Here is a 22,995-nt window from a genome sequence, read left to right on the forward strand (position 1 = left end):
TAACAAGGTCAAAAAATAACTTTATATATAGCTAATATAGGACAATGGTGTAGATTAAAAATTACACCACTCCAGACCCTTTTGTTTTACACATAATTAATATTGCCAATAATTAACAAGTTCCAGGTCGAATCTGATACCATTATCAATAGTATATTCACCCGTTACCTATTATCTTATCTGTACGCTCTGCATCTGACAGGCGCACCACCAAAGTTTAATTGTGTATTTAGGATTTTGCTATATACACAAGTCATAATCACAGGGTTGACACTACTAAATTCAATCATTGTCAAATTGTTTCCTATTGCAGTATTTTAATCAGCAAGACTTTCTAAGATAACGATACGAATACTAAAAATCTGGACTTAAAATAAGGCGTATAGGTACAGTTTTCAATTTGTTAACGTGCATGACGTAAAACAGCGAATCAAAGAATTCAACTTTATTTATAACTAATATAGGACGATACTGTTGATTAAAAAATACTCTATTTCAGGACCTTTTGTTTTCAAAATAATTCCAGGTCAACGGGTTCACACAGAAAGAGTTTGAAGAGTTTGAAAGCAGAGACTAAAATAAGGCTTACACATAGTAATATACTTTAATTCAGTCACAGACCCGCGATATCACAGGTGTGTTCTAGTATCAACAAAAAAACTAACCTGCACATGCAGCAGTCGAAAAGAACTTTCCTATTGGCAAGAAACTAATAGTTTTTTTCATTTCCACGTAAACTGGACTTAACCTTGACAAGACATTTGATGTACAAATGGAATGTCTGTAAGGATAAAACAATTAGACTCCCACCTTACACATGTGGAGGGAGAAACTATACTTTTACTTACACATACATACTTATTGATAACAAATGTATTAAACATTCAGCACCAAATACATGACTATGATATGAAAAAAGTGAAGTTTTTAAATGATGTATTTTTTGACAGTTTTGTGACTTATATTGAAGGAAACATTCTCTTCTACTAGCTGAAATGCCTCAATCTTAATGCCACTGACCTTGCTTAAACCAAAACTCAAGCTGTGATAATTCACATGTCTTTTCTCATTAATCTTCAAACAATTATTAAAACCACGAGAGATGAGTTCAAACCTGAAAATGCATTTGTAGTATAAAGTCTAAAATTATCTGTGATTTCTGCTTCCATTTCAAAGTGAAAATCATGATCATTTGTAATGATCAAAAGCCAGCAGCTAATGCCCACAGAAACCAGTGTATAAAACAGATAAATAATTTTCTTGGCTCAAAGACATTACCCTAAATGAAGACCAACTAATACCATAGAAATGCATATTTTCATTATTCACAATGCCACAAAGATCTGAATGACTTTGTTGAGATTTTTTGTTGAACTTGAAAATGAAATCTTTTAACTATAAACATATGTAGCAACAGAATGAATACCCGTTTCAACAATTGAGAAATGCTCTTTCATTATTGATTACTTCAAAAATAAATAAATATTTTCATACATAAATGCATACATCTACCAACATAAAATACTTTTATAACTATTGTACTTTTTTATCTATATTGGTTTATAACTACGGAGTTATGGTTTAAAAAACCTTTTATTTACTTATTAATGCTATTTCCTATAAAAAAAACTGACTCTGATATTGGCAGTGAAATCTTATTATCAGCAAAGAACAGGTTAAAAATATACAAAGTAATAAGAGTTATATTCATCCCTCAGAAATCAGTTAAAAATATAGCGTTCAACAACCATGCATCAATCACACCTGGAATCATCCTCCACACATCCATACACTAAACAATACCATCATCATGTCAATGCTTTACCATTAGTTATCCGAATGTAGGGCCAAACTTTTTTCCAGTACTGAAAATGAAGATTGCTTATGTTACATTGGATTACAACACATTAATAGTTACTCTAGATTAAAAAATTATAAATGTTTTCATCAATACAAAAACAAATGAGACGATATCAGGTTCACAATTATAAAAACTTGCATTAAAAATTTCAGTAGAGATTTCCCTTCATGAAATTTTTGCAATCCCATTAATAAGATTTCACACTTGCGTCAGAAGTTATAATAAATGCAAGCATTTATTTACAGGACTTTATCCCTTTATTTGCTTGAGAATGAAAAACAAAAAGAATTTGTACCTTCCTATGTCATAATCTTTACTTAATTACATAAGTCAAAACAACAATTTTGTAACGAAAACTTAAATTTGAGAATAGAGATTTGTAAAGGGAGATAACACTAGAACCTTGTAGTGGCACCACCCAAATTCAAACTGGATCTGTGTTTTGATGTTATAAGCATTGTGTATATGATTCATAACATTTGGTTGAGGCAAACTAAAGTTGGAAGAGGGAAACAAAAAATGAAGCAAGTTTTCCATTTGTAAAGGGAGATAACTCTAGAAAGGCAAAAGTGAGGCCATCCAAATTCAAACTTAATCTGTGTTTTGTGGTAATAAGCATGGTGTATATAATTCAAAACATTTTGTTGTGGCAAACTAAAGTTAGAGAATGGAAACAAATTTCAGGATGCACAGATGTACAGAAGGACAAGGGTAAAACTTAATGCTTCCTCCATTACAGTGGGAGCATGAAAACAATCAAGATAATAAAACACAAAACTATTATTAAAAAATAAAAAAGAGATTTCAATATCCATACCATAAGCAGTCAACAAGTATAAAATATGTACACATCTATTACATTTGGTTTTATTAGAAATCTTACCACATCTTTTTTAAATTATATTGAGAATTCTCCACAATAATGATGATAGAAATGAATAATAATGTAACAGCAAGCCTTTTCATGGGTCTATTATACAAGTAATGTTATAAACATACCTTTATTTCTGGTTTATTTCCTAATACTAAAGATCTTAAATATGCACTGAAAAATAAAAATGTAAGTCTTTGATATTTATTCAATGTACGGTGATCTATAGTTGTTAATTTCTGTGTCATTTTGGTCTCTTGTGGACAGTTGTCTCATTGACAATCATACCACATCTTCTTTTTTATATATACAAATTATTTGATTTATCAAAAGAAACATATAAAAAATTTAAATAAAACAATGGTCCGCACAGATTTTTTTTTTTTTTTTTTTTAAACTTGTGAGTCTTTCTCTTTGGTATTATAACTAGATGGTGTATTTGTGGAGAGGTATAACACAACCATGACTTACACATATAATTTAGTTATAAATTTCTACTAGGATAAATGGAAGAAATGTGTTTTTTTCTAGAAACAGAAAAAAATATAATCTTTACCATCAAGAAATCAAAAGCTACACTGAATCTTATTGACTTCAGAAAATAAAGTGTCTTACAATCTGATCAATAAATTGCATTTCATGATTTTCATATATCCAGCATGAGTCATTCCCAAAATATTTGGTTTAATAATATTCACTATCTTAAATGTCTAGGGTCCCGTAAAATGAGTTTTGATTTCCAAATAAATCCATATACATTTTTTCCTAAAATGTGAACATGTGGTACCCCTGGTATTGGTAAATTTAGAGAATCTCGTACAGACACAATATGACTATAAAATGGTTTCATTGTTTAGTACTAATTTTCATAGACTTCAGAGGTACAGGTGTAAAACCACCAAAAACATAGTACATCACATACGGTTACATACAAAAAAGGGTTAAAAAATATATTCCCTTGAATTTGACAGTTTTAGGAAATCAAATAATATAGTTCATTGCAATAACAAAATTCTTATTCATTAACATATATTTTGAGTGTTTAAAATACCATCTTTTTTAACTTGAACTTTGAGGTTACATGGTTACTTAAGTTTGTACACAGGAATAAAAGGGTGACAATTTGGTTGGGCAACTTCCAGTGATGGTTATTATCTTGTATGCAATTTAATGTTATGTGAAGTTTTCTGTTTAACTGGACAGAATAAAACTTTACGCATGCCAAGTATTTCTTTATTTGACAAGATACAAAGATAAATTCTGCACAGTTTTTTGAAAACTGCAAATTTAACATATAGACTATAAAACAATGGTGGTATTATGTCTATTGCTGAACTAGGAATTTCAGATTTTAAAACTAGTATATAAATTTCATAAAGACTTAAATATATCACAGTATTACCTATACAATACAGATAGATATGTTCCTGTCCCTGCTAGAAGATGCCACCATGCATGTAATTCAAATATTGGTGCAAAAGGTCCCAATACTTCACTTCTCCATAATCTGAAAGAAGATTAAATCTACTGAATAACTGATTGAGTGTTGTTTTCTTAGTGTTCAATGTGTGACTAACATAAAATACATTATACAGTTTACAAGACTCTAGTGATTAATTTATATTGGTACGGGAGATCAGTGATTGCAGTTTGGGGAGTCAGTACTGAATTGTGAAACTAACTATGTGTATGTATAATATTAGTAACAAAATTTGAATATTTATTAAACTTCACTTCCAAATGCGCGTTTTTGATTAGTTCATATAAGGGGCAATTCACTCTATCCAATGGCTCAGGGGGAGATAATTCATTGAATGTCACCCTTTCATGCAGACCAATCACAAATAGATAATTCAATTCAAAAGACAATGAATTTAATCTATATTAAGGATTCTAAAGACAAAGCTCAAGTTTTATATTTTTTCATATTGTCATCACCATAAATAAATAAAACATCTTGCTTATGACTTTTTTTGTTTTTCTAATAACTATAACATTGTTTTGTACATGTCATCAGCAATTATTGATTTCAATTGAAGTTTAATGGCAAAAATACCATAAAATTCAGCAAAATGAACAAGTGAAACTGCGAGCTACTGCTCACTGATGATACCCCCGCCGCAAGTGGATAATATTAATAGTGTAAAAATATGCAAGTGTTCGGTAAACAGGAAGTAGTGGAGTGATGAATCTGAGAAAGCATCACACGGTATAGCTGACTTATAAAAATCCTGAAACCAAATTTCAGAAATCCTTGTATTGTAGTTCCTGAGAAAAATGTGACGAAAATTTTTAACTTGGTTATCATGTGTAAAATCATACAAGTGTTCGGTAAACAAGAAGTAGTGGAGTGATGAATCTGAAAACGCATCACACAGTATAGCTGACTTATATAAATCCTGAAACAAAATTTCAAAAATCCTTGTATTGTAGTTCCTGAGAAAAATATGACGAAAATTTTCAACTTGGCTATCATGTGTAAAATCAGACAAGTGTTCGGTAAACAGGAAGTTGTCAAGTGATGAATCTGAAAACGCATCACACGGTATGGCTGACATATATAAATGTTGATACCAAATTACAGAAAGGGTGGATGTGTAGTTCCTGAGAAAAATGTGACGAAAGTTTCATGGGACGGACTGACTGACGGACTGACTGACGGACGGACGGACTGACAGACGGAGGTAAACAGTATACCCCCCCTTTTTTAAAGCGGGGGTATAATTAAATAACACATATCTTAGAGGGTGGTAGAGCAGATTGTAACCCCTTGAAACAAATTGTCAACCTTGCCGTTGTCGCATTTGACAATGTTTTCTTGGGGTAATAATCTGCTCTATCCTCCTCTTTGCTATGTGTTATTTATATAACTTTTCAACTACTTGTGTGTACAAGTGATAATAACTATGTGAGATAATCATTTTAATGTGGACTATGAATATATCACATGTCTATTTATCATTTGTATTTGATATATAAATAATGAGTATTGTTGCTGTATTTCATACTTGTTTTTCTTTCATTGTTTTGAACATAAATCAGGCTGTAAGTTTCACGTTTGTGTTGTTTAGCATTTGTAATTTCATTGTATTATATATCTTGTTGTATGATATGGGTTTTGCTCAAATTGATAAATTTTGATCTGATGATATTTTACTTACTTAAGGCCTCCACAAAAGTTTTGATCTATCTCCCATAGAAAAAATCCAAAAGCATATGTAACTGTGGCAACTATAAAAATGTTTCTAGCTTCTCTATACTTCCTAAAACAGAAAACATATATTACTGATTTTAGTACATTTTGGAATAAAATAGTGTGTATAAAATTTTGCTTAAAAAAAAATTATAATCACACAAACAAGAATAGTCTTATTGGTATGGGAATATGGGTTTCAATTTTTGATTTGTAAACATGATACATTCTGTACAATATAAACCAGATCAGTGTTACTGTTAACAAATGAATAATGCTTATTCAAGGATCTTTAGGAAGTCTTTCAAATAAAGGAATTGCCCAGTTAGGTTAACATACACATAAAGGTTCATATTTGCCTGTTTTGGGTCGTCATTGGTTATGTTTGTCTTTTGATCATAAATTTGTTTTGTACTGATCTTTAGTGTTGTCTAAACATATTCACATTTCAATAGAAGATATGTTAGGTACAGATGTAAACATGCTTGTACAGTTATGATCAAATGATCTGTATACTTTTTGGTGAAATAAGATTAATACTTTTTGAGTTACAGCAAAATCAATCGTGTCACACTCAGGTGGTGTTAGTTCAAAGTGTCTATGCATATAAGCTGAAATCTGGGTGATTTTATTTCAAAGATTTTTCAATGCATCAGAGGTTTTCATTTGCATGTTAGTTAAAGAATCTTATATATATTGTTATACAGTTATAAATCTGGGCTATTATTTCAATGTTTTATTCTAGATAGTTTAGGTAAACATTCTATTACAATTATAAATCAGGGTATAAGTTGAGTTTTTATTTGTGGATATTAATCTTTACATGAGATACTTCAAAAACAATGTTCCATCATGTCCTTTAATTCTTGGTTTGTTAAGGATATTAATGTTTAATGTTTAATGTTTCACATACTTTAAAAAAAAAGCTCACCTAAAATTATTACAGCATACAACACTCATTGCTACTACAACAAAACCATATGACAACTGAAATATAAAAAGTTAAAATAGCAGTCATTTTATGGGTGTATATCTTGGTTTTACTGTCACAAAATATCCTAAGCCTATTTTGCTGACTTTGCAAGTACATGGAGTGCTGAATTAAGATATATCTACAAAACTAAATATAGCTTGCTGTTCAGTGTGTTCTGTGTTGAGGGCTGTACTTTGACCTACAATGGTTTACTTTTAAAAATTGTGACCTGAATGACCTGGATGGAGAGTTGTCTCATTGACACTCATACCACATCTTCTTATATCTATAACAAGTTTATCTCCTAGTTATATAAATTACCTGTAAATAGGTTTGTGGAACACTTTTAATCTATTTAAAGAAGATAGCAAATCATCAAAACAAGCCACTTAACAATTAAGAACTGATTAATTCTAATATTCATAAGTATTTGTGTACACACTTCTGTATTCTTTTATAAATTTAATTTATATTACAGGTATGTTTCATAAGAATTGTTATCTTGGTTGACACTTTTTTAATATGAAGCGCTTGCACACTTCATACAATATTTGCTTTTGAGTATGGTCAATGCTTTTACACCCTAATAAAAATATAAAAAGAAACATTCAATTCTTAATAATTACATTAGATGTATGTTTCATTATAATACGTTATTCTGATTGGCCAACTGCACATCTCGTGCTATTCCTGAAACAATTGTATTAGACAATAACATTTATCATTCATGATGACACGAGGTCCCACAATAAAGTGCAAAGGTAAATTAAATGAAAACTTGATAAAAATTGTGTTTTCATGATTCTAGCTAAAAAAATGTAATTATAAGTATTGAATGCTTCTTTTTGTAACTTTATAGGGTTGTAAAAGCGTTGACTGTGCGCACATTTTTAGTATGAAGCGCTTCTGCTTGTACTTCGTTCAACGCTTTTACACCCCAATAAATTTACAAAAAGCAGCATTCAATTCTTAATACAATTTGACAATTTCAGAATAAATACCTTACCTGAAAAAATAGCACATGCTTTGTAAGCAAATATACCTGAAAAATATATATCAAATTATATAGAGCTCCTCTTGTTTATTCTACGTTAATCTTATGAAATATTGAATAAGGAAATAACCTTAAGTGACAAAATCACTGTGAAAAGTAAAGTTATTGTTCACTAAATAAATATATTTTTATATATAAACATAATAACTGTAAGTATACGTAGCTGAGCAAAAGCAACGACATATTTTGAAAGCTTTAGGTACATAAGTTTATGTAAGATTTGGCAAACAGTTTCCTGATCCACAAACACATAGCTTGCACTAAAATTTGACAAATGTACAATTGCCAGACCACTTTATACTGGTACACACAGGAAACTTTACACATTTGTAACTTTTCTTCAATTAATTACTTTTTTGCATAAAACCAGGCATAAATTGATGTCATAACTGTCATAAAAATTAAACATAAAAATAATTTTTGACATTTTCATAGTAATTGAATTGGTTAAAAGAAACAGCATAAATCTATGAAAAACAGACCAAACAGAAAAGCTCTTTGCTTTGATAACTTAGGCAGCTAAAAAGGTTTCCTTTGACGATCAAGAGATGAAAAGTTTATAGGTTATCTGCTCTTTATAAGTTATAGAATAACAAGAGTGCACAAACTGAAATGTCTTGTCTGCTTTACAGATCATGTTTGAATTTTTGTTGAAAGACTTAAAACCTCTACCAGACAGAGACATGCATGCAATAAGATTTGTAAAAGAAACTTAACCATCAAAACAATAGACTGTGGTTTTGTTTATTTTCTTGGGGACCAATTTTTCGTGTTTTTACCAAGTTCTGCATACATTGGAATTCTTGGTTAATGGCTAACCATGAAATCCTTGAAAATTGGTATCCAACAAATGAATCTACAGTACTGCCTTTTGAACCATGAAAATGAGGTCAAGGTCAGACAAAACTGCAAGACAGAAATGCACCATATTCATTTATTTCATACACCAAATATAGTTGACCCAATGCTTATAGTACCTGAGAAAACACATATTGTGACTTTGTCATAGAAACTGGACACTGACAAATGAACCTGAAAATATCAATTTTAGATGAACCTTGCCAGACTTGCATGTACAGCTTGCAATCTTTCCTTGCACAGAAAAAACTGAATAGTTCATGCTTATATATTAATAAATAAAGGCTAAATACTACATGCATCTCACAAGTCAGCTTAAATTAAAAACGGCAAATTTATCATATGGAGAAAGTAAAAGTAGAATTGTATAAATGGTTAGGCAAGTGTCTGTATAAAAAAAAGAATGTATCCATAGTACACGAATGCCCAACTTGCACCATCATTTTCTATGTTCAGTGGACTGTGAATTTGGGATAAAAACTCTTTATTTGTTATTAATATTAGAAACATCATATCACAGGGAACATATGTACTAAGTTTCAAGTTGTTCAGACTTCAACTTCATCAAAAGCTACCATGACCAAAAAACTTTAATCTGAAGTGGGACAGACAGAGGAACGAACAAACAAATGGACAAAAGGACGGTTGAACAAACAAGCAGAAGCCCAGACCAGAAAACATAATGCCCCTTTACTATCGTAGGTGGGGTATAAAAATAAAAGGTCCAGCCTAACTATAGGTAAATAGCAGTCAGGTTAATCAGCACATCCAGTTTATCCTCCCTTAAAATACATTTGTTTATTTCATTATTATTTGTAGCATACAATGATGTTTGTTATAGTTGGATCCCTTCTTTTCAGTCTACTCCTACATCACTGATACATGTAGTATATATTGTGAAGCACAAAGTAACAATCAATTCTAACAAAAAGTTAGGGTTAATTAAACTTCCAAAAGACACAGCAAAACAAGCATTATTCATGTTAATAAGAAGGAAAATTTGTTTTAACAAATTAGACAACAAGGAGTCACTTAAAACGATAAAATACATTTTTAATAAGGATTTTAAAATATTGATGTGAAATATGACAAGAGATACTTGTAAAAAAAGCTTTGATGTGGTCAAATAATAACTAAAAAGCAAATCAGATAATTTTTGCCAAAAGAAGGTGGTCTGAGCATTGTTTGAACAGTATTTTAACTGAGTAATTACTGATATGATACTTACTATAGTAACAAATAAACAATACAATGTTAAAATTATCTTCAACGGTATATTTTCATGGTTGCGAGGTTTCTCTACTTCTAAACTGAAAGAAGCAATATGGATTATAAGCAAGCATTAAAATCATGAATAAAATTAAGACTCCTTGAGTCTTGTATCACTCCCCTGACATCTATACCTATACATTGATTATACTTATTTATGTGATTTCAAAAAAAGCAAGTACCTAAGCAAAAGAGAGGAACTCTAAATGCAGAAAAAAAAACAGATTAAAAAATAAAAAAAAAGGATTTAAAAGGCTTTAAAACAAAAATTTTGACCATGGAAGTTGCATTTTAACTGCTAAAGTTTTTAACTTATGGAACCACTATATATCAAGAACCTATTACTTGATTGGGTTTTTCATAGATGACTTTAGGATGCCAAGTGATTGCAATGATTAAAACAAGATTTTTGTACAGGAGAAATCAAAATGTCTAGTAGTAATACCTGGTCAGACTTATATGTATACTTAATATATGGAATCGCGTTTTAAGTTAAAAAAAAGAAAAAAAGCAGTTCTGTGTGCAAAAATAATTACATGTGCTAAATTTACAGTATTATTTGTTAGATCAGTTTGAAAACAAAAACATCCTTATACAATTCTTTCAAAACTTACTTTGTCAATATCTTTTCAGAGCAAATATGTTTCTACAACAGACATCATTCTATATGAACTAGTTGTCTTTCGTCATATTTAAATGTCTTTTTGTTTTAGAGGGGGTGTTCATTTAAGATCTTTTATTCTGATAAGGTTTCTAGTGATTTTATTCACAACTTTTACAGACTCCGAACAATTGGGAGTTTAAGGTATTGCATAAACCCCAGCCTATTACAAAGATGGTGTGTTGCTCTCTTTTGGTTATATGTGTTGTTAGGTAGCTGTCATTAACTAAATACTCCTTTTATCCATAGTTAATATGTTTATATGCTCCACTACAAACATCAATACAAATACCAGTTGTATATTGAAATATTGAAGGCTGTATTTTTTATAAGGTTTTAAGTAGCTAATCATCAGTCAAAAGCTGTTAAGGAGTTGATAACACATAATACCATCTGTTAATAATCCTGTCAGACCATTACCTTCTCAAGTCCTAAAACTGGATCAACAATTCACAGAATATTACATAATGTGACATGACATGAAGTCTGTATATAATAAAGTTGTCTACTGACAACTACCTGGTAATAGAAGTTGATAACTATATCACCACTTTATATATTAATTAAACAACTTGCCATAATAGACACTCTCTTTAATAGTTTTAATGTAAACAATGATATTGGTTTCTCTATTAGATTTTCATGTTTTAATGGTTTATGGTGTTATATCTGTAGTGTAGGACAAATTGTTTACCCTAACCAAGGACCTTATCCACACACATAATAAATAAAGCTAGTTTTGCAATCTGCAAGTTTTCAATAACAAATATTTTTTTTATATCCATGTTTCTAAATAATACATACTGTGAATAAATCAGAAATGCTGATCCATAAATCATTGGCAGTTCATCAAAAAGCTTAAAAATTAAATACAATATTTAAATGAACACGTAATATATATTTACATTATCATAAATATATATTATTTTCAAGTTTTACATACAAGTATATATTAAGAAATCTTAAAACTAAGTTAAAAAAAACACAAAATATTAAAAGCAATAGAAAATGTGCTTTAAGTGCAATATAAAATTGTCTTTTTTAGATGTATAAAAACTTCCATTTCATGGTGATTTTATAAATTTCTTGATAAATATGAAAACGAGTAAAATGCAGACTTATAACATCAATAACATAGAAATCTGTCAACTTGAGTAACAAATTCATCCTTAAATGTGTTCTATGTTGAGTTGGTGTCTCCTTAACACATACTTCATTGCATGTAGGACCAACTGAAAAGACTTAATTTGGACCACTGTTAACAACAGTCAGCAAAGCATTTCAAAATTGTTAACAATCTTCATCTTTATACTTTCATGTCAATATTGACCCATTTATAGTTTAACCTAGCTATTAAATCTATAATTCTTTTCATGTCAATCTTGACCCAATTGTAATTTGACCTAGCTATTAAATTGAAACTGACATTTTTTCTTCTTAGAAACTGCCATTTTTCTTCTTAGAAACTGACATTTTACTGTTCAGTCAGACTTCTTAAACTGGTAGTCAATATTCATGCTAGAAATGACAGCTTCACTTTGTGTAAGACATTTTTATAAAAAAGTACAACTGTTCTTTATTACTTGGATCCAAAATATCACATATATATAAAGGTATATAGTAAAATGTTGACTCTTACCTGCATACTATATAGTAGTGTCATATGGAAGCACCAGGATCCAAGACCAACGGCTGAAACAAACATTCAAAATGTCATATCAAATATGTGAATTAACTAAAATGGGCACATGTTTACAAAGTTTGAGATAACTCCTACATGTATGTATTAAAGCCATGGACTTGCTGGTGTTGTGAAATGTCCCCAACCACAAAAAGGCTTATAGACATCAGAAAAATCGGGTCCTGTTCAGTACATAATTATTTGTTAGATGAATAACGGTCTGATACAAAGTCAAAACTCATGACTCAAAAGCAATGTTTTAAGAGGAGAACTGTGATATACATATATAGCAAAGTGTTGAGGACAGTAATCTGTAAACACAATTACATCCTAAACAATTCCTTATATTCTTAATGTGTATAATCAGTGTTAGCACCTATAGCCATTTCCAGAATCATGCATTACAAAAAACATGTTTAACCTGCCACATTTTTGAGCCTGTCCCAAGTCAGGGGCCTCTGGCCTTTGTTAGTCTTGTATGATTTTTAATTTAAGTTTCTTGTGTACAATTGAATTATACACAAAAAACTAAAATTAAAAATCATAAATTCAGAATTTAGTATGACGTCCATTATCACTGAACTAGTATACATATTTGTTAAAGGGCCAGCTGAAGGACGCCTCCTGGTTCGGGAGTTTCTCGCTGCATTGAAGACCCATTGGTGGCCTTCGGCTATTGTCTGCTTTATGGTCAGGTTTGTTATCACTTTGACACATTCCCCATTTTCATTCTCAATTTTATTACAATTTGAAGCAGGTTATTTCCCTTGTTGGGCATTTATGCTTAGACCTGCTATATGGCAATACATCTCAATAAAGAGGCAACAATTCATGGGGTTTTAATCCCTAGTGATTAAAAGGTTGATTGCTTAACGTCCAGTGGCAAATATTTCATGCTTGTTCAGGAGGAAAACAAGTTAATAATAAATATAATAGGTAGGTCTTGTAATAGAGGTCATTCAAGTGATTAAAAGATATTTGATATAAATAAAGATATTATTAATGTTTTTTTCTTCCAGAATACTTATAATCAAGCTAGATTAATATGAAGATGGACATATTTGTAAATATAGAAAAACATTGTTTCTATCTCATTCTCAATATAAAGAAAATTTTATTTTCTTAATAAATTTTTTTTTCTTTTTTTTTAATATGGATTTTTCTTTTTTAATTAATCAGATCTTCATGTAAGAGGAGGAAATGACATCACAAAGAAAAATATAACATTACTGCTAATCGACAATTTATTAGACCAAATACATAATACTATATAAATCAGTGACACATAACATCCATAAACTGGATAATAACATGTAATAACTGTCCTATGATTAGTATGTCATTCATCTTCATGTTGTACAAATGTTAAGAGCAAAAGATTGGTAAATCTAGCTGCAAAAATATCATGTCTTTAATAAATACATGTATGTAATACAATAAAGATATATACAATGTATTAAATGTGGTTGACAACAAATTAATCATAATTTTGAAATTATTAACGAGGTGAATCAATGCATTTTTTGAATTTTTCTCCATACATATATTGGTAATTAAAGGATATTTAAAAATATAGTAAGTTCTTTTTTTTCAAGACGACTTAAAACCAGGTGCTTTTCAGGGCGCAGCTTTATACAACCGCAGAAGTCGAACCCTGAACAGTTGGGGCAAGAATGGACACAACATTTAAGCTTGATACAGCTCTGAATTTGGATTGTGATCAAATTTTTGACATAATATGAGTTTCTGACACAAAAAAAATGTCAAGATCTTACAAATCTATTGCGCAATATATTGCAATTAAAGATTTCTTCTTTTAACTTTTTAAAAATTTGGAATTTGAGAAATTTGAAGAAAAAAAATTGAAAACAAAAACCATCCTCCTTTTTTTTGCAATTAGTCCAAAACCTGACATTTCTTTAAACATAATATAAAAGTAGTGTAAGGGAGGTAAATCCGAACATACCCAACATTGTCTGTTAAATGTTTTAGAATTACCTCCCTTACACTGCTTTTAAATTGTCTAAATTGTCCATTGACCAGAAATACCTAGTTTTTCCCCTTTTTTGCCCCTTATTCCCAAACATTTTGAGCCAATAACCCCCCGAAGTCTATACTTACCATCCCTTCATGGTATGGAAACTTGTGGTTAAATTTCAGAGAGATTCATACACTTAAACACTATAAGTTATTGTTTGAAAACTACAAAAATGAATATTTTGGGCCCCCTTTGTTTTGGCCCCTAATTCCTAAACTATTGGGACCATAACCCCTAAAATCAATCCCAACCTTCCTTTAGTGGTATTGAACCTTCTTGTAAAAAATTATAGAGATCCATACACTTAAACACAAGTTATTGTCTGTAAATTATAAAAATGCTTCTTTTTGGCCCTTTTTTGGCCCCTTATTCCTATATATTCGGGAAAATTAATTAACCTCAAACTGAATCCCAGCCTTCCCTGTGTTATATGGGAACTTGTGGTACAATGTCAGAGAGATCCATAAAGTTACACACAAGTTATTGTCTTGAAACTAGAAAAGGCCGTTAGTTTTCTCGTTTGAATTGTTTTACATTGTCTTATTGGGGCCTTTTATAGCTGACTATTCGGTATGGGCTTTGCTCATTGTTGAAGGCCGTACGGTGACCAATAGTTGTTAATGTCTGTGTCATTGGTCTCTTGTGGACAGTTGTCTCATTGGCAATCATACCCCATCTTCTTCTTTATATTGTTTTTGGCCACTTTTTGGCCCTTTATTCCTAGACTGTTTGCCCAATAACCCCTGAAAATAAATCCCAACCTTCTACTTATGATAGAACTTTTAGAACAATTGAAATACTAATACACAACTATTTGTCCTGAAACTATATAAATGCTGTTTTGGCCCCTTTGGCCCCCTAATTCCTTAACCTTTGGGACCATAACCCCCAAAATCAATCCCAAGCTTCCTTTTGTGGTTATAAACATTGTGTTAAAATTTTTGCTGTCGTATAAAATCTAAATCTATGTGTACAATTTGTACTATAAATTATTTTAAGGGGGAAATTACTATCACATTATTTTGTTGAACTATTAGTCTGGTCTTTTTTTAAGTTTCATAATACACAAATCTTAAAACTAAAATATTTCCAATTAGAATATAACTAAATACATGTATAGTGATTGACATTTGAGAATACCTACTTAATACTGATCCATTGCACCATTTGTATCTGACTTTAGAGAATACCTACTTAATACTGATCCATTGCACCATTTGTATCTATCATCCATGTGATCAATAAAGGCAAAATACAAAGCAGCCACTGAGGGTATGATGAATATGAAATTACTAACGGTGTTCCCTGAAAATATAAAATTACTTACTCTAAAATCTTATTCTCAATTTATATTTTACTGCTTTACAGACTCATCATTGATATAATGGGGAAACTCTTATAGATAAAAGGAATAAGGTCCGAGTACACAGTTATCGTCCTTTGATTTTCGTTGTCCACGAATATAGTCCTTAGTGTGGACAGTGTGTTACTTGTCAATTTTTGTTATACCCCTTCCAAATTTATTTCTTCATGTTTTATGCCTCATATAGCAAGTTGGGGGATGAAATGACACTGTAAAAAAATTTGGGTCATAAATATTTAAGTAAAGTAGTGATTAGGTCCAGCTGAAAAAGGTAAAAAATTAGCACTTCGGAAGCTATCAAAAGATTTCAAGACCCCCTTAACATAAAATTGTCCATATTTTGAGTTAGAGCTGATGAAGTTTTCTATAATTTTGATATAATTTGTCCCAAAAGTAGTACAACACACTGTAAAAATATTATTGAGAAAGCGCAGGTGGGATTTTTTTTATTTTCATTTATTGTCTAAAAGAAATGCACTACGAAATAACTGTGTACTCGGACCATAAGCAGCATCACATCAACTTTAGAAGATTAATGATACATTGAGGTCAAGGTCAAATACAGGGTGGGAAAATTTTAGACAGACCTGTACACCTTGTAATCATTCCATACACCAAATTTTGTTGACCTTTTGCATGTATAGATTCAATGATATAAAAGAAACCATGAAAACTTAATATTGACCAATGAACCATGAAAATAAGGTCAAGGTCAGAGAATACATGCCAGACAGACATGTACACCTTACAATCATTATGTGCACCAAATATAGTTTACTTGTTGCTTTAAGTATCTTAGAATCAGATTAAAACATATGATCCTTGATCATATGAAGATTAAGATTATAAATCTTACTGACCAGAATTTATAATTATAAAATATAATAATTATATTATTGGTACAAAAATAATTTAGTCTCATAAAAAAATACTTATTTGCAAACTTGCTTATAATATCATTATACATTTCATATGTAATATTCTACCAAGGATTTTATAGTTACTAATACAAATTCTTCATTTTACTGACAAAATTTCATTTAGATTTTATCTGTAAATATATTTAATACCTAACAATCATCACATCTGTGTCCTACCGAATAAGACTATTTACCGGATTTGTTATCACATAAGCAACACGACGGGTGCCACATGTGGAGCAGGATCTGCTTATCCTTCCGTAGCACCTGAGATCATCCCTAGTTTTTTGGTGGGGTTCGTGTTGTTTATTCTTTAGTTTTCTATGTTGTGTCATGTGTGCTGTTGTTTGTTTGTCTTTTTTTATTTTTAGCCATGGCGTTGTCAGTTTGTTTTAGATTTATGAGTTTGACTGTCCCTTTGGTATCTTTCGTCCCTCTTTTATCACAACAGATGATTTTAGCAGACCATGGAAGTAGTACTACATGACATAAATTACTTATATAGCCAGACATACAAAAAAGGCACACCATTTTACAGGATAATGCCCAGTGTAAACTACACCATGTCTCTTTTTTTTTTATTTCAGAAAAAGTTATAAAAAAGATTTGAGATATAACTATAAGTGTCAGACTTTCCCAATATTTCTATCAATTTCATACATATATAATCATATACAGTAATTCCTGTATGTTGAAGTATATAAAATGTTCTTATTTGAGTTAAGAAACGGATAAGTATAGCAAGTTAACAGCTTGTTTCCAAATGCTATTTACTATTTGAACAGTGGTATTAATATGTTAATGCCAAATTGTGTATATCGTTTAACTTTAAAAATTTAAACATAAAATGATCTTTACTTTATAAAAAAGAAAATGAAAAAAAAAATTAAAAGAGAAAGGGGAAAAATGACCCTTAATAAGATAGGAAAGTGCCATCTAAAACTTCCAGCATGAGAAGGAGAATGTATGTGAAATAAACAAAATTATGATGAAAAGAATGAGAGAAGTATAAACCAATATATTCTAAATGTCAGAGTGTATTATATATGAAATGTTTTATATTCTGCTTCAGTGAACTTGGTTAAATATCTAACTTAATAGAGCTGAGGAAATAATTGACTTGATAAATAATTAAGACAAACTTCACAGCGTGTGATTGGTGTAAAGTACAGTATTGTATAATTCCCTGAGGGTATAAAATGTCAACATATAATTCAGGAATCTAGGAAGTATAAAATAAACAAAGGATTTATTACAGTTTAGGTTACTTTGATTATGTCACCAATACAGATAAATAGTATGCAGCTTATCATGTAAAGATAAGATATTAAATTCAATATCTATTGAAAAGAAAGCTTTTTACATGTACATTTGTTGATGTGTCTATTTTTCATCCATATAATTAATTAACTAGAACAATAGTACACGTATGTGTATACATGTATATAATTGTTGACCATGCAGTTAAAGGACAGTTATTGTTATTTCTTTCAGACTTTCTTCATAAAACTGTGTTATTGTTTTAGCTGAATAATTAATCCTGAATATATTCACAAAACCATTTTTTTTTGTATTATCTTGTGTCCGTGTTACTTTAGTTGTAGCCTTGCATATAAACCTTGAAACTAATGTTTTCAAATTCTAATATGTTGTTACTGATGTCAACATAATGTAGGTTAAGTTCCATATTATTGATTTTCAACTGTTGTGTTCAAGTGTTATAGTCTCTAATTAAGGTACTAGGAAAATGGTGCTTTACAGTTTTTTTTGTGCAATGCATTGTTACTTATGAACGTCTCAATTGTGCTTTTCACATTTCAATATGTTGTAATTCAATACTGATGATAAAAGGGTTGCCATTCAGGTGTTATTGGCCTTGATTCAATGGTAAAAAACAGGAGTCTAACTTTTCAAGTAATCTCAAATGACTGAAGTTTTGTGAAAATATTTGTGGAGCCTTGTTCTGTATCAGCACTTGAGAACTGTTCAACCAATCAAATACAATTTAATGCATGGAACCTACATTAAGTGCTTTTCTGAATTGCAAATGCGAAAAACTGCCCATATGGAACTTGATCTCTTTTTTTTCATAAATATAAAACAACATATTAAAATTTGAAAAATATTAGTTGAATAATTCTTAACTAATTGTGCAGAAAACACTTAAAAAGCGTTTTCCAATGAGTCAAGGAACATAACTCATAAACAACAAAAGATTAAAAAAGCATTGGTTGAATGGTTTTCATGTAAATGCACTCCTGACAAAACATTGGTCATTGATGTTCATTTTTTACTACACAAAATCAATAACTGGATTTCTGTTGGATATACCCATTTAAATTTTAAGTTCAAATAAACTTAGGACTATGTATATCATCCATAATGTTAAACTAAATGGATCACCGATTTAATTAAGTTTTATTTAATTATTACTTTGAATTTTATCAAAGAGGTGTCTGCAATGATAAGAATAATTATTGATTTGAAAGCTTACCTGATCTGCTTACCCAATCACTTATGTTGCCTTTGATTCAAGAATATAAAAGATGTCTCATCAATTAAATCAAATTGGTTATTCATTTGTAAATAAATATGCAATTTTTGTTCGTACTTTGCTCATTTTCATGATTTACTTTGTAAGCTTGCCGACAGACCATTTTTCAATTTGCAATTCAGCAGAAGCAAAATTTTGATGCTGAACAGTAATTTCTGAAAAGATGAATACACATTTAAAGCTTTTTGATTCATGCATTAAACCTATTCTGTTATATATCAGTGAAGTTTGGGCTACTATTAGTTTAGTGAAACAAAATACTACCATCGAAGTCAAACTACAATGTATGCAAACTTCAGTCCAAATAAAATTCAAATAAAATTTGCTAAATTTTTATTGGGTGTAAATAAAGGTGCTGTTAATAATGCTGTACTTTCTGAATTAGGTTTATTCCCACTTTCATTGTCAGCCCTTAAAAATACAATTAATTTCTGGCTTCATATCATTATTATGGACAGTGAGAGTATGGTAAAGAAAGCATACATGTACAATGAAAACTTAAACTTTCCTAATGGTTTTTGTAGTAAATTAAAAGTGTTATTAGGTAAACTTGGTTTTCAGCATGTCTGGGAAAATCAAAATACTATGTCAAAGAAAAAAATACTTTTTTCATTTCAAAAGAAATTAGAAGAGGAATTCATAAAATACTGGAAACAAGCTCTTTTTTTGTGACTCTAATAATGGTTACCGTAATAGTCGTGGTAATAAACCAAGCCCGTAGCCAGGAATTTCCAAGGGGGGGGGGGGGGTCGTTGGACTCACAAACTCGACTTTAACAGTCACAATTCGAACAGAACATTGACTTTAACAGTGCTTATTTGTTTTCAAGGGGGGGTTCGTCCGACCCCCCCTGGCTACGGGTATGTAAACTAAGAACATATCGCAAAGTTAAAAATAATTTTGAATTAGAAAAATATCTTCTACTGGACCTTAACAAAAGTGTTATTTCTAAAATGGTAAAAATCAGAATTAGTTATAGTAAATTACTAATAGAAGTTGGTAGATATACTAGAACACCTTTAGAACAGAGAATTTGTCCAATTTGCAAGGATGGAATTGAAGATGAGTTACATTTCCTCACTCAATGTAAAGCGTTAGAACTTAATAGAAATGTACTCTTTTGTAATTTAAGTGATATAGTTCCATCTTTTGTTAATATGTGTGAACAAGATAAGTTTAGTTTCATTTTGAAAAGTAATGATACGGACATTAGTACTGTAAGTGTAGCTGGAATAAGCGATATGTATGATTTGAACATTCATTTAAATCAAACATAATGTTGTTAAGAGCTTTTATAGTATTTAAGCTGATTGCAATAGCTGAATTAATAATATTGTATGAATAACACCTCCATACAATGTAAATATAAAATATGTATCTCTTATCATTGAGAAAATATGTTGGGTTTTTTGTTGTTTTTGTTTGTTTGTTTTTTTATTTTTGTAATTGTATTTGTATTTTGTAAATGTCGGATGGTATCATTTCTGTATAGGAATTTACACCAATAAAATTATTTGATTTGATTTGTCTGTTCATTTAAGTGCCATTAACCAAATAAACAGATTTACTGGACTTGAGGACATTAATCTCATTGCAAAACAAATGATGTGTTCATACATGTTGCGCATCATACTGCATTTCTTCTATATCAAGAATATTGCACTACTCGAAATACAAGGTTCTTACGGTTGTACTAGAATATTTTGGAGGTAAGTCCAGGGACTCATTACTTGTTGAAATTGTGAGTCCCACCGGAGTCTAACGAGTTTATGGTACAGTTACTCAAAGAGTTAAGATCTGAACTATCTTTTCTAGAAATATTTTTCATATTTAACACTCAAAAAGACTTTAAAATCGGTATTCACTGCTTCTTCGCTACGGATGCAGCATTATAGAGTAAGATCAACTACTGGTCTGATTGGAATCAGAATAAAGTTTTCCAGTAGTTTGACATGCCTAAAATTTCTATGGGCATTTGCAAAATTAAGTAATCAAAAACTTCTGACTACCATTTAGAGAACTATGCAATGCTGATTACACACTTTAACATTCTCATAATTGAGTCATAAATGGGTAATTATTCTTATTAATGGGTACTATTAATTATATTAAATGAGTCTAATAATGCATATGTACATGTATACCCCCAAAATGGTATCAATTGTACGGTGATAAAAATATAAGCTTTCAATTTACATACATTCATAGCGCAAACATTTAGATAAAGGACTAAATTTTGCCTAAACAAACCATGACTGAAATATCATCAGGAAAAAAGTCATGTATATTCATGAATCTTCATTTTCAATACTGAAAATTGACATGTTTATACATTGTCATTGACCAAATATTTATAAAACTTACAAAATTCTGCAATATATGTTGTTACACTATAGTTGTCTTCACACCAATCTATTGTGGCAGTTGGAATGCCCCAAAATCCACTGGCGAATCTTGGAGCCATCACATCGAATTCCTATGGGGTTTGCCTTGATTTTTCTTCGACTTCTCAAGACCTAGTTTAAGGGCTTTTGCATGTGTCTTACTGTAAATAAAACAAGTATTCAGCACCGTTTCCTATACTTGTCATACTATATAAAATTTCGTCCTGGTAAGTGACCATTTGACTGCGTAATTTCTGGTAAATTGCTTAGATTTGTTTTGGTAGCAGACAACATTAACAACAGGAAGTTCGTTTAGTGTACTAAGCTCCTGTTTGGTGACGGAAAGATATACGGAAAATTATTGTGAAAGAAAAAAAATTCTAACAAGTGATCACAAGTGCTAATTTAAAAGAGGCGACAGACAGACTTTTGGAAATGTGAGGTTTAAGGGTAGAAAAACAATGGGGATGTCGGATATGGGTGATATAAAAAGGTGTGGTGTTGGTTAAAAGAGAGGGGAGAAAAAAGGAAGTGGTAAAATATCAGTACAAAAAAGCTGGGTTTTAGAAATGAGCATCCTCTTGAATGCAGATATCATTGAATAAAAGGAAATAGAATTAAAACACAAAAACACAGAGGCGGAGCTAGTATTTTCATACGTTAGGTGCAGAGAGGAAGTACATCGAAAAAAACCCAAAACAAGTTAACCTGAAGGGGTTTGGCGGCACCCGGCCTCCTCCGAAAAAGTGCATTTAAATTTGTTGTCACTAGAAGATAGCTGTTAATGTCACTCATGTATCATGATTCTTTTAGTACAATGATTTGAATTAGCAATAGTAAATAATATTTTTGAAAATCATATCAAAATCTTTGGAAAAAAGAAACCGTGACATGGAAAACCATGTCTTAATATGTTTATCCACCTGACTGACCCATTGATTCAGTATTAATCAAATTTTAATAGAAACTGACATGCAATAAGATTAAATTGGTTATGTCAAGAACAAAAATTGCAAGATAAACGAGACGACCCTTTCCTTTCGTATTGTTTAGTTTCCTTTCGATCGTAGATCATCCCGAAGTCGATATGTAGGTGTTTGCAATCGTTTAGGATGTCAATAATAAAACATAAATAATCATTACTGACAAAAATTAAACTTTAATAGCAGAGATATGCGTATTAAAAAATTGGCCAATAATTTGCTTTATTCAAATTGACTGAGGTATTTCGCACTAACATAATAGTAGGATACATGGTGTGTATATATAGTGGTTAACGCATCGGACTACTAGCACAAAGGTTCCTGATTCGATT

At 30.5% G+C, this 22,995-nt stretch overlaps 1 protein-coding gene across 1 annotated transcript; it reads right to left on the reverse strand.

Annotated features, from left to right (window-relative positions):
• Window positions 1-1,641: 1,641 nt before the first annotated feature.
• On the reverse strand, window positions 1,642-21,999 carry LOC139517796 (alkaline ceramidase 3-like). Its single transcript, XM_071309237.1, has 11 exons — window positions 21,661-21,999; window positions 15,654-15,764; window positions 12,380-12,432; window positions 11,545-11,597; window positions 10,039-10,120; window positions 7,905-7,940; window positions 6,857-6,912; window positions 5,894-5,995; window positions 4,135-4,239; window positions 2,861-2,906; window positions 1,642-1,865 (listed from the first exon to the last, which is right to left on the reverse strand). Exons 1-11 carry the CDS (start codon window positions 21,758-21,760, stop codon window positions 1,809-1,811), a joined length of 801 nt encoding a protein of 266 aa, XP_071165338.1. The 5' UTR covers window positions 21,761-21,999; the 3' UTR covers window positions 1,642-1,808.
• Between the last annotated feature and the right edge of the window lie 996 nt (window positions 22,000-22,995).

The sequence above is a fragment of the Mytilus edulis genome, chromosome 3 (genome assembly GCF_963676685.1).
Source record: "Mytilus edulis chromosome 3, xbMytEdul2.2, whole genome shotgun sequence".
Taxonomy (NCBI): Eukaryota; Metazoa; Mollusca; class Bivalvia; order Mytilida; family Mytilidae; genus Mytilus; species Mytilus edulis.

Coding starts and splice junctions, on each gene's coding strand:
- LOC139517796 (XM_071309237.1), bottom strand. CDS start 21,760: ATGGCTCCAAGATTCGCCAGTGGATTTTGGGGCATTCCAACTGCCACA. Junction 11,598..12,379: donor CACTACTATATAGTATGCAG/GTAAGAGTCAAC, acceptor TTAATTTTTAAG/CTTTTTGATGAACTGCCAAT. Junction 5,996..6,856: donor GTATGCTGTAATAATTTTAG/GTGAGCTTTTTT, acceptor TTTCTGTTTTAG/GAAGTATAGAGAAGCTAGAA.